Here is a 12,387-nt window from a genome sequence, read left to right as displayed (position 1 = left end):
CCTTGACCTTCACCCCAGGCCTGCCTCCCCTGGCCATCCCCTGTGCTCATGCCTTATCCTGCCCTTCCTCCCGTGACACTGGATAGAGAGCGCTCTGCTCTCACATAAGGCTGAAGCCTCTTGTGCTTGAGGTCCTGCCCACAAGGACTTGAATGGAGCCATTGTGTCCAGTTTTTTACCACCCCTTCTTTTAAGTTGTGGTAAAATATATGTAACCTAAAACTTCCTTTTTAATCATTTTTAAGATTACAGTTCAGTAGTGTCAAGGACATTGTTGTGTGTCACTGCCATCCATTCCCAGAACTTTTCATCTTGCAAAACTGAAACTGTGCCTCCATTAAGCACTTACCCATACTCCTCTAGCCCCTGGCACAAACCAGCCCACTCTCCATTTCTATGAATCTTAACTCCTCCAGGGGCCTCATAGAATGGAATCATACAGTGTTTGTCTTTTTGTTTCTGACTTCTTCCACTTAGTATAATGTCCTCAAGGTTCATCAATGTTGTAGCAAGTGTAAAATTTTCCTTTTTCAGGCTGAATAATATTCCACTGTATGAATAGTCCACATTTTGTTCATCTATTCCTCTGTCACTGGACACTTGGGTTGTTTCCAGCCCCCTTCTTTCTTAATCCCACTCCATTCAGGCTTTTGCACAGCCCCCCAACCCAAACCTCTCTGGTCCAGGTCTCCATGATCTTGTCGTCAAACCCAGCCAGCATTCTCAGGCCCCCTCTCCCTTGACCATCAGCAGCACCTGACAGCCAAGCACACTCTCTCCTACCTGACCTACGGTGGGGGGGGCATGTTCCTCAGACACATTCCGGGATTAGCTCTGTACTCTTGGGATTTGTCCCACCTGCTGACCACCCCTCCTGTCTCCACTGCCTATTCCCCTTCTCTGACACCTCTGAGTGTTCCAGGGCTCAGTGCATGGGCTGCTGCTCCCTCTATACCCACTCTTCTCTGCCCTTGCTGAGCTCATCCAGGCTCAGGGCTTTCAGGGCCGTCTTTATGTGCTGAGAACTTCCTAGGTTCTCTTCAGTTCAGACTCTTCCCAGAACTCCAGGCTTCTTTTCCAGCTGCCATCTAGTCTCCACTCAGATGACACCACCATCCCCTTCAAACCTTGTCGTCTCCCTGGCATGGGGCCTGGCAATGCCACCCTTTGTGGTGCTCACGCTCAATCTCTTGAGGCCTTCCTGACTACTCTGTCAACCCTGCATCCCAGCGGTCCACAAGCCCTATTGTTTCCACCTTGCAAACTGGTCTCTAATCCAGACTTCTCCCCTGCACTGCTGGTGCCCTGGTCCCAGTGACCTCCACCTTCCCCGGGCTCTGCTGCAACCTCACCTCTCCACCTCGCCTGCCTCTTGCTGCCTACATCTTGGAAAGTCATCTGTTTAGTGTGGCATTTGGGCAACCTTTGGAAAATCTGCACCCGTGACTTCCCACCCACCTTCCATGACCTCACACTCACTTGCCCTGCTTAGTGTGTTCCTCTTTAGCATACTGTTATCCTTTCTCCCCAAGTATGTCAGCTCCCTGGGGAAAAGGCTTTCTGCCAGCTTCTTTTCCTGCTCTATTCCCAGTTCCTGAAACACTGTCAGGTATGTATGGAGACCCCACAGAACAAATACTTCCCCAAGGAAATAACTTGAGGTGAGGAGGCCTCCCCTGTACTTCCAGTCCCACCCCCTTCCCCCAGACAAGCAGAGGTGGAACAGGAGCCAGCTTTGGAAAATGACATGTTTTTATTGCTATGTTTGCAGTGGCTTTTAGCACAGTAAGAATGTCCCCGCTGGCCCCCCGCCCTTGCCTAGTCCCTCCCCTCCAGCTGATGTCAGGGTGTGGGGGAAGTCTTTCTAGGGTCCGCTTGGCTGTCCTTGGATTAGATATGACACAGATGTAGGTTAGGTAAAGCTGCTACATGGAAGACTTGAGACATGAAAAGTGTATCAGCTTTAAGCTTGCAGGTGGGAGCCAAGCCTGGATGATCCCTTCCCTGGCTGGTGCCCACCTCAGATCCCTGTGGTCTGCCCAGCCCGGGGGGCAGGACGTGGGTAAGCTTGAGCATGCCAGGTGAGCAGCCCCAGATCCCTGGGACAGAACACCATACCTACTTAACCCCATGACTTGTGGGCAGAGGGGCAGTGTGGAGACACCCCTGGAGGCCCCTACCATGCACTTTTCCACCTCAGTCTGGGGCCGGGGACTACACATGCATACCCACACAACAGACTCCCACACTCGACAGCCTGAAGCTCTTGTTTTGCCTATGAAAATTAGATCTATAAATTCACACTCCTTGGCTGGGGCAGAGGAATAAGGAGGGGCTCAAAGGGACTGGGAGTGGCAAGGAGAGGGACCTCGGAGCTGTTTTCTCTTTAGAAATATACAAGCAGAAATCTCTCCTCAAGTTTTTATAAAATGTGCAAAATACAAGCCTCATTTGCCCACAGGCACAGTTTACACCTGGTATTCACCTTTTGCTAAGAGATAGAGATCTATATATGCCCTACATACTCACGCACACATGCACTCGTACACAAGCTCACACAGTTGATATTGGTGGCAATTGGCGCAGGAACCAGAAGATTCCATTGCTGGCTGGCTCTCTAAGCTTCTAGATTAGGGATGGGGAAAGGGGTCTAGCCCAGTTAAAATACTCACCTTGGTTCCACTGCCCCTCCCTCCCCTTCCTCCCCTCTCCTGTTCTCTTGTTCCCCAAGCTGCCTCTGGGGTGAGGAGCCACCCAAGGGTGTGTTGGGCAGAGCCTGGAGAGGCAGCAGGCACTAGGGGGAGGGCAGGGTGTGTTGGGCAGAGCCTGGAGAAGCAGCGGGCACTAGGAAGGGCAGGCTGGGCAGGGCCTGGGAAGCAGCGTGGGCACCAGCTTGGTTGGTGGGGGGAGGCATCTATTTTTGGTGGGTTGTGGTATTTTTGGCATTTTATTAAAAATGGAAAAAGTTATTTTAGTTATAAGCACTCATGGTGCTTCCTCCCCTCCCCCCCCAGGCAGACCCCAAAAGTGTCAGGGAAAGGCAAGCCCCCTGGAGGGGTTGGGGGCGCTAAAGCAGGGGCTGCTATGGCTACAAGACGGAGAGCTGGCACTAGGAGCCGGCCCTGTCACATGACGCTCTCTACCACCACAACCTTGCTGCTCTCGGCCACTGGGGTCAGGGTGGTCAGGCCCCTGACCTCCAAGTCCTGAGCTCTATACTCCAAATGGTGGAGGCCCCAGACAGGCTGTGTCAGGTGCTGCCAGCGCTGCAAGAGAAAGGGACATGGTGAGCCCCTGGGAGGGGCACCTGCTTGTCCTTGGCCTCCTTCCACTACCACCACCTGGCACCAACTCAGGGCCCAGGACTGCTCCTCCCAGGACACTGACCAGGACCTAATCCCTGTACCAGGGAGACAGGGTTATGTGGCTGTGAGAATGGAGGTTAGGGACAGGCCTCTCCTCCCCCTGCCATGACTCTGGATGGCCAGCTTTCCTTTCATTCAGCTGGCCTGGAGGTTTCTGGTACAATCACCCATCCTGGTAGGAGGAATGGACAGCCTGGAGGTAAGGCTTTGACCCAACATAAGGGAGGGGCGGTGTCAAGGAACTGACCTCAGCTATGGTCCCCTTGGCCGTGAGGAGGCGGCCCAGCAAGTGGAGGGGCACACACAGCATGGAGGAGAGCGCGAGGCCCCAGCCCATGGCCTCGCCCCACCACGGGTACACATAGGTGTTGTTGTAGACCAGTGGCTCGGAGTACACAGCATTGAAGATAAAGATGCCCTGTGGAAAGAATCTGCAATCAGCCAGTGGTCCGAGGTGCCCCGCCCTACCCAGTCCAGCCTTCCTGACCCTTACCATGCAGACCAGCGGGGTGAAGAAGGACCAGCACCATTTCATCCAGGGGCACGGCCGGTACCCAATCATGCAGGCCACGTCGTCCATGAAGCGGTCAGCTCCTGGGGTGAGGGTGAGGCAGGAGGGCTAGAGCTGGAGACCCACCACCCCAGCTCCACTCTGCAGCCCCACTTACCCCTTGGCCCAGACCTACCATATACCCAGGCGACCACCACGCACTCCCAGAAGGCCTGCCAGAGCAGGGTCGTGCCACTGGCTGAGTAGTAGTCAAACAGCTGGAAGACATACATCCCACCCTGGGGACAGAGCCAGGTCAGGGCAGGTGCCAAGTGGCAGCCAGGGGCCAGAGCCAGCCCTTACCCTGCCCCCACTCACATCAGTCACCATGGAGAGGTCGATGACAAAGCAGAGAGCACAACAGAGGGCCACGGAGATCTCCCTTTGGAAACGGAAGTAGTAGGAGGCCGGGAGGAGGTCCAGCAGGCCTGTGATGAAGCCTTCCACACCTACAAACTGTGGCCAGGTGCTCAGGCCACGTCCCTTGCCCACCTGCCACCCCCTTCCAGCCCCCTCTGTCCTGTACCCCTTGCAAACCTGACTGTCAAGGCCCAGCAGCAGCAGCATAAAGAAGAACAGGGCAGCCCAGAGTGGGGCCACGGGCATCAGCGTGACTGCCCGGGGGTAAGCAATGAACGCCAGGCCAGGCCCTAATTAGAGGGGGAAAGGAGCAGGATGTGGACACCGGTGGCCTATGCCCACTTCCTGTCCCCCACCCCTACTCCCTGATACCAGAACCGTAGATGCCATAACACCCTGTGACCAAGGGCCTTTCCTCTCATATCAAGGCACTTTTAAGTGGCTCAAGCCCTGTGTGGGTGTGCCATACCAGGGGCTGGAAGGCTCCTGCAAGTCCTCAACATATCTCTGCCCATAGGAGTGGGGTGTCTGGTTTGGACTTCTGGTCACCATTGACGCCTTAAAGGCCTTCCTTTCCCTCTGCAACACTGGCAAATATGAGGCCATATCCCAAGGCCTCTGGGGGTGGATGGCCTGGGGCTCAAGCTCCCAGGTGGCCCGGCCCACAAGGCTTCAGCTTCTAAGCTAGCTGGAGCAGCTGTGCCTTGCAGTTGCTCATCCAGGCCTGTCTCTGGCCCAGAGCAGTGACAAGTTGAGTTTGAATTTTTTTTCATTTCTCAGAAGGTCAATTTGTATGTGCTTTCATGTACATGGTATGTTAGGAGAGTAGCAGTTGTTCTGGATGCCAGGCTGGGGCCCAGGGGTCTTTACCTGACTCTGCCACCTTGGAGATGTGCACGCCCTGCTCTGTGGCCATGAAGCCTAGGATGGAGAAGACCACGAAGCCAGCGAAGAAGCTGGTCCCGCTGTTGATAAGCGCAAGGATGATGGCGTCCCTGGGAGCACAGGAGACCCCAGGGGCTGGTTAGGCTGCTTGCTTGCTGCCCATGGGCAGGCAGGGCAGGGGAGCAGGGCAGGGGTCCATACTTGTAGCAATTGTTGTTGAAGCGATTGTAGCTGCCGAGGGCTGTGAGGGCCCCTAGGCCAATGGCATATGAGAAGAAAATCTGGGTCCCAGCATCTATCCATACCTGGACATGGACCAGGAAAGAGTAGATGTGAGGGGCCCTGTTGGGCTGGCCCCCTAGTCTACCTCCCACTACCTCCACCTCACCTGAGGGGACCCCAGCTTTGACCAGTCAGGCTTGAGATAGTAGATGATGCCATCCAAGGCGCCAGGCAGCAGCACTCCACGTACCAGCAGCACAACAAGGACCACGTAGGGGAACGTAGCAGTGAAGTACACAATCTGGGGGGCCAAGTTGCTCAGAGGGGCCCTGCAGCACCCACCACCCTCTTAGAAGCCCCCAGCATGAGCAGGGCAGGCTACGGTCCCCCGCCAGTGGACAGTGTGTTCAGAGGTAAGGCATGAGGCCAGCCAGCAGCCTCCCCTTAAACTCCTCAGAGCCATTTCTCCTTCCAAAGGCAGCCAGGTGCTTGGCTGGGGCATTAGCAGCCCCATAGCAAGCACAAGTCAGCTGCAGAGGAAGGGGAGAGGCAGGGCCCTCCCCGGGCAGAGAATGGGACAGCAGCCTGGAGGCAGGTTCTATGTGTCCTGTGTCCCTGACTCCCGGTCGTCATCTGCAGAGAGGCGGGGTCCTTGGTAGCTGGGATTAGAAGTAGGCCAGCCAGAGACAGGCAAGAGTGAGACAGACGGCAAAGGCCTCTGCCTTCCATCCAAGTGGGACCGCCAGCTCGGGAAGCGGCTGCTCTTCAGACCCTGCTGGGGAGTGAGCCAGCCTTCCAGGGACCTGGCCATGTCCCACAGCCCTCAGAACACTGTCTTATTATGGGTCTGTTCACACATTTGTCTCCTGAACCTGACAGAGAGCTTCTGGGGCGAGCATGTGTCTAGACTCCACTCTGGGCCAGGACAGACATGCGAGAGAGAGCCATAGAGCAGGTCCACCCAGACTGTCCAAGCAGACTCAGATGGTGAGTGAGGAATAGAGAGGAATGTTGAAGGAGGGGAGGGGGCGGGAATGCCCAACACAGGGGAGGGGCAGCTGCTGCCTGGGCCTCTCCAACCAGAAGGAAGGCTGTTAGACCTGGATTTGGAGGGTGGGGAGGACTACGAAGCCATAGGGTGGGGATCAAGTGGCCTGGATTGAAGTACCTGCCCCCTCTTCAGGTCCGGGTCCTGGCCCTAACCCAGTCACCTCCTGTTGCAACAGTGGTTCCTGGCAGAGATTCCCCCCAGCCCTGCCCACCTCCAGCTGTACCTTTCCTGTTGACTTGACCCCCTTCCAGACACAGAAGTAGACCAGCACCCAGCAGGCCAGCAGACACAGGGTCACCTCCCAGTTGAGGTCCCCTGGCACCTCCAGCCCTGTGGAGAGCCGCAAGACTTTCTTCCTGGGGAGGGAGAACACATGAAGGCTGAATGAGCAGAGGGCAAAACTACTGGGAGTTGTCCCAGGGGTGGTGCTCCTCCTGCAGCTCTTGTCTGGCCCCTCCTGAGCGCCTGGGTTGGGCCCAGGCTCAAGCCTGTCACCTGGAGACATCACAGTGTGTATGCCTAGAGCCCGGGAGCCCCTGGACAAAGGTGGTGGGGCTAGTGGCTACCCCCAGCATGCATAGTGGTAGTTCCTCCTCCCCCAGGCTGGTAGGTATGACTGAGTGATAGCGCCTGGAGTAAGAAATGGTGCTGAAGGAGCAAGGCCCATCCATCCTAGCTCCCCTAAGGACTGGGCTGGGGAGGTCCCCCGAGGGCAGGCAGGGCCCAGGAGTGACTCCTGCTGGGAATCCCCCCAGGGCTGGGCCCCACCCAACCCATGCAGACTTGGGCCAGGGGCCACATGTGGAGCTGAGAGAGAAGCACAGGCTGGGCCTGGTCCAGAGGCGCCTGACTCACTCCCAGAACTCGATGACAGGGGACCGGCGGTCAGCAAGCTGGTCACATGTGAGGTTGGCCAGGCTGGCATTGGCACAGTCTTCGTGGTGGAAGATCTCCACGCAGTCAGGAGTGTTCCAGGTATGGCCGCACGTGGCCCAGGGCAGAGTGGTGGTGAAGGACTTCACCAGGTAGTAGAAGCCCCAGGCCAGCACCATGATGTAGTAGGTGTTGCAGTAGAAGACAATCACCATGGAGGCATAGCCCAGGCCTAGGAGGAGAGCAGTTTCTATGCAGGATCTCTCTGGCCAGCTTCCCACCACTCCCCTAACATTCCGCTCCCTGCATCTGCTGTCTTCCCCCTCCCCACCATCCATCCCGTTAGGTCCTCTGTTGTGTTCCAGACCGAGCCCCATAGACTATCCCTTGTACAAGTGTCCCAATGCTGGGCTAACTCTCCAATCTGTCCCTGGCCAAAAATCAGCCCCTGCTCCTGGCCTCACCTGCATCCTCCCCAGACCCAAAGCAGAGCCCCTCCCATCCTGCCCCTATCTGAGCATTAAGTCCTGTTGATTCCCTAGCCTCACACACCTGCCCGTTCTCTTGGACCTCACTGTCACCATGGCAGTTGAAGGAGGGCCAAGCCTCCAACTGGCCCCCCAGTGGCCTCCAGTTCTCAGCAGCATGGGGGGCTTTCTGGTGACCTGGGGCAGTGTGGGAGATGGTCACCCTCTCAGTGGGCAATCTCAGCTAGTCACTTCCCCTCTGTGTCTCAGCCTCCTCTGGACAGTAACAGTAAAACCTACCTCCTAGGGCCTTGAGAGACGATGGGGAACAATGCCACACACAGAAGGGGCTCTAAGGTGACCTTTGCCATTATTGGTTCTTGCATTCAGACCCTGAACTTTCAGTGGCTCCCATCCAAGCTCCTTAGCCTGGCCCTCTGGCCTTGGGAGAGCTGGCCCTGGGCAGCTTCTCCCACCATTGTCTCTTGCATCCAGCCACCCTCCACTCAGCCCCAGTGAGCCTGCTGGGCCTGGGCATCCTCACCCTGGTAGAGAGGCCCAATCCCCCCTCTAGCCCTACCCTGCCCAAAGTCAGAGTGGTCTGCATGGTCTCCAGCTTCCCCCTCATGACTTGGGGGGCCATCAACGGGCTGCAGGCCTAGTGCTCAGGCAGGATGAGATTTCTCAAGTGGGTGCCAGCCTTGCCCCAGCAGTGGAAAAGGGAAAGAGTGCTGAGGGAGAGGGCAGAGAGGGGCTGGCCCAGGGATGCTCACCTTTGAATAGGGGGCAGATGTTCCAGACGTTGATGCTGCCGGCCTTCATGAATTGGCCCAATGAGATCTCCAAGAAGAAAATGGGGATTCCTCCGACCAGGGCGATCAGGATGTAGGGAATAAGGAACACGCCTGAGGGAAGGCACAGACCAGGGACTTGACCCAAACTCCACAACCAGGCCGTGTAGGCTTGTGGCCACTCCAGCTTTCAGAGGGCGTGGGAGGCTGGGTGAAGCCCCAGCTCTGGGCTCTACCCCAGCCCCATCATAACTTCCCACTGGGTGAATCAGTGCAGGGGGTGGCCACTGACTCAGAGGCCCCGGGTGAACAGCCCTGGGGGTGGGGGGTTGGAGTATTGAGTGGGAACTGTGGCCCAGCTCCCTAAAGTGGGAGCCTTAAGCCCACAAGGCTTCTGCCTCCATGATTATCTAGGGTGACCTAATGGGTATAGAGGACACATGTGCTTGCATACACAAGCCATCCCTCGTGTCACAGTTCCTTATTTGCCAGGCAGTACAGGAAGAAAAGGCGGTGAGGGCATGTGCGTGCATGTGTGTACGTGCACCATGGCTGGTGCTCAGGCCTGGGGGCCTTCCTGATTTGGGCGAGGGCAGGGAGCCCTTGCCTTCCCTGTATTCACATACTGGCCTACAAGTGGAAAGGTCCAGGGAAGAGGGTGAGTGGGTGGCAGTCCTCTGCCAGTGGGTGTCTATGTGTGTGTGTGTGTGTCTGAAAATGTCAGTGAGCAAGTACAGAGGGAGACATTGTGGGAGAGGCCACCTGGCTCTGGAGGCAGCATGCAGAGCAGGGTCAGAGACCACAGGTCAGGAATGGGGGGTTGGGGGATCTGGGCCCCAGTAGCCTCTGTGCACTCTCCACTCCACCAGCTTTATACCCTTGCCCCTGGCCCAGCTCTCTCCACTACTCAGAAATCGGTCTTCACTGCAGCTTGCCTGGCTCTTGGTCCCAGCATCCTTCTTGTGTGTGACCTTGGGCAAAGGCCTTCACCCTGGGCCTCAGTTTCCCACCCATCACTCAGTCACGGTGGCTTTCCACCAAGCCCCGTGCTGCTTTGCAGTCGTTGGACATGTGTGCCCATCTCTGTTGCTAAGCTGGGCTGGGGCGGGCAAGCAGGCATGGGGTGTGCATGCAGTGTGTCCAGCGGCGGGGCGCCAAGCAGCCCAGGCCGAAGGCTTCCCATGCCTGGCTCAGGCACCCAGTGTTCCAGGCCCAGGCTAGAGGGGAGGGTGGAGAGGGGAGGGCAGAGGAGAGAGGGGAAGAGAAGAGAGGGGAAGGGAAGGGAGGGGAAGAGATGGGAGGGGGAGGGACAGAGTGGCCCATTGTGTGTGTGTGTGTTCGTGTGTGCACACGTGGGGGGCCCACACAATGTGCCACTTGTGTGCCTGACCAGCGGAGGCAGCCAGGGCTCCTCACCTCTGGGCGCCCCCCCAGGGGGCAGGCCTCTCCTTCCCACCTCAGTGGCCAATCCCAGAGCTCCAGGAGTACAAGGGGGCAGCCCCGGGGCTTGGGCCAGAGGCTCGCCGGCGCCCTCCCCCCACACACTGCCAGGCACATGACTAGCCTGGGGGTGGACGCTGCCAGGCTGGGCCACGGAGCGGCAACAGCAGGCGAGGGGCGACCCCTGGCCCCCGACTGCCCAGGGGGCCTTCCCCACTCCCTGGACTTCGACCGGGTGCCCCGATGGGGCGGGTGGCGGGCGGGGGAGGGTCCATTGCGCGGAGGAGCGGGGGCGCTCACCTCCGCCGTTCTTGTAGCACAGGTAGGGGAAGCGCCACACGTTGCCCAGGCCCACGGCGAAGCCCACGCACGACATGATGAAGTCCATCTGGCGCGTCCAGGTCTCGCGCGGAGGTACGGCTAGGCGGCCGCTAGGCGCCCCCAGGCCCGCGGGGCCATCGCCCTTGGCTGGGGCCCCGTCGGGCACGGGCGCGATCAGCGGGCCCTTCTTGTCGTCTCCGGACACGCTGTAGATGCCGTTCTCAGCGTTCTTCTTCGCCATGGTCCCAGCGGGTGGCGCGGCCGGGCCGGGGGACGGGTGGCGGGGGGCACCGGCGGCTTGGGGGCCCCGAAGGCGCGGGCCGGCCAGGGGCGGCCGGGCCGGAGTCGGGGCGGCGGGCGGGCGGGCGGCGGGTGGGGTGCGGGGCGAACGGGCGGCGAGGTCAGAAGCAGTCCACGAAGCACTTGAAAGTGAGCCTGAAGAATCTCATGTGTGTCGGGGGCCCGGGGGCGCGCGGGCGGCGGCGGGGCCCGGCCGGGCGGCGGCGGCGGCTCCCGAGGCTCCTGCCCGCGGTTCGGGAGCCGGCGGCGACTCCCGAGGCTTCTGCCCGCGCGCGATTCCGGCGGCGGCGGCGGTTCGCCCGGCCCGAGGCTCAGCCTAACGGGGCGTGGGCGGCATCGGGCGCCCGCTGTCTGCAAGCGGTGGCCGGAGCATGGGCTTGCGGCCCGCGCCCCCCGCCCCGGCCCGGGCCCGTACGACTGCCTGGCTCGCCCGCGGCTTCTGCTCAGGCGGCTCCTGCTCAGGCGTCAGTGGCGCCCGGGGCGCCCTCGCCCCTCCTTCCCGGCGGCGGCGGCTCCAGCCGCTCTCCCGGCCGAGGTAGGTTCAGCGACTCGCCACCGCGCTCCTACCGTTCCTCTCCTCCTCACCCTGACCGGCTGCTGCTTAAGAACAGACTCCCGGGTGATGTCACTGTCGCCCCACCCCCCACGACCGGGCTGCTCCCCCTCCCCCTCCCCCGCCCCTCCCTCCCGCCTTCCCCGTCACTCCGCCCACCTCCTCCCGCCCTCCTCCGGAGGAGGAGACGGCGCTCCAGCGGGAAGCACAGGATGGCTGCTACCTGAGGCCCCCGTCAGCACCTCCTCCCCAGAGGCCAGTCTGCCCCTGTCCCCAGGTTCACCTTGGCCTACCCCTGCCCAGATTGCCACTCCTAACCTGTCCTTCCCGGTTCTAGAAGAGCCGCTTCCCTGGCTGCCTTCCAGCCATCCTTATCCCCGTTTCTCCTTCTCCTCCCCCTTCCAGTCTGTCTCATCTCTGGTCCCTCCCTGACTCCCATCTGGGGGCAGGGGCAGTGTTGGGCACCAGAGAGGGTGCAGGATGCTTCAGCCACCTGAAGGGCTGGGCCCAGCTGGCCACAAGGGAAAGGCCGGGGGTGGGGATGTCTGCCTTCAGGTGTGCTGTGGGGTTTTGCCACAGGTACCACCCTGCCTCTTCCTGGCATTCTGTCCTTCCCAAGGGGTGCAGCCCTGGAAGCTGGAGTTCAGGGTCCCAGCGTTTGGTGTGACAAGTCTCTATGAGCCTTTTAAGGGGACAGAGGGGAGCCCTTCTGGCTGAGGTGCAAGGCTACATTTTGTCACCAAGGTGGGGGAGTGATAGGGACCCCTGCTGCCCCCATCCCTGCCAGAACTGCTGGAGACTCAGGTAGAAATCGGGTAAGACTGCCCCCTAGTGCCTAGTGGGTGTACAGACCCTTCCTCAAAGGCCTCAGCTGGGAGGTCCCAGCTCCCCACTCTTGACACTCCTTTCCCCAGGACCTCCAGGACTCCCCAGGAAGAACAAGGTTGTTCAGCTGCCTCTCCACTGGCAGCTGAGCAGCCTGTTTGGAGTTTTCCAGGGCCAAGAGCAGTCATGGGGGGAGAGGAGGAAGGGATCATTGTCCTGGACCGGTACGTGAAGTGTGCCCCTCCCTCCCCACCGCCGGCCCAAGTCCCAGGCTTGCTGCAGTCCCCAGATGGCTCATCCTGTTAAGCTAAACCCTCGGCCATCCAGTGGCTTTAAGAAGAAAAGCAGTTCCGGTTGGAGCCAGATTGAACCTGCTAGGTGAGG

The 12,387-nt window shown here is 59.4% G+C and overlaps 2 protein-coding genes across 8 annotated transcripts in view; one reads left to right on the top strand and one right to left on the bottom strand.

Moving 5' to 3' along the window:
• Positions 1-1,730: 1,730 nt before the first annotated feature.
• On the bottom strand, positions 1,731-11,205 carry SLC6A8 (solute carrier family 6 member 8). Of its 2 annotated transcripts, XR_013997977.1 has the most exons (14): positions 10,305-10,637; positions 8,547-8,678; positions 7,289-7,538; positions 6,657-6,789; positions 5,549-5,683; positions 5,362-5,465; positions 5,146-5,270; positions 4,453-4,565; positions 4,234-4,371; positions 4,052-4,154; positions 3,859-3,959; positions 3,613-3,783; positions 2,890-3,266; positions 1,738-2,004 (listed from the first exon to the last, which is right to left on the bottom strand). XR_013997977.1 is itself a non-coding variant. In XM_081125219.1 (13 exons), the coding sequence occupies exons 1-13, from the start codon at positions 10,564-10,566 to the stop codon at positions 3,126-3,128; spliced, it is 1,908 nt and encodes a 635-aa protein (XP_080981345.1). In that variant the 5' UTR covers positions 10,567-11,205; the 3' UTR covers positions 1,731-3,125. The 2 variants fall into 2 exon arrangements, 1 of the variants encoding a protein (XP_080981345.1); XM_081125219.1 differs by having other exon boundaries at positions 1,731-3,266; positions 10,305-11,205.
• PNCK (pregnancy up-regulated nonubiquitous CaM kinase) overlaps positions 10,104-12,387 on the top strand; it is a 21,371-nt gene continuing 19,087 nt past the window's right edge. For 3 of the 6 annotated variants that reach the window (XM_081125225.1, XM_081125221.1, XM_081125227.1), the window contains exon 1: positions 10,278-10,418. In XM_081125225.1, the coding sequence (XP_080981351.1) occupies positions 10,379-10,418 (40 nt within the window). In that variant the 5' untranslated portion in view covers positions 10,278-10,378. Of the gene's footprint in view, positions 10,175-10,277; positions 10,419-12,387 lie in introns of those variants that run through there. The other 3 variants (XM_081125226.1, XM_081125228.1, XM_081125229.1) reach the window with 2 other exon arrangements.

This window comes from Miniopterus schreibersii (genome assembly GCF_964146895.1).
Source record: "Miniopterus schreibersii genome assembly, chromosome: X".
NCBI classification, from domain to species: domain Eukaryota; kingdom Metazoa; phylum Chordata; class Mammalia; order Chiroptera; family Miniopteridae; genus Miniopterus; species Miniopterus schreibersii.
Note: the sequence above shows the minus strand (reverse complement) of the source record. Positions and strands in the feature narration are given on the sequence as shown.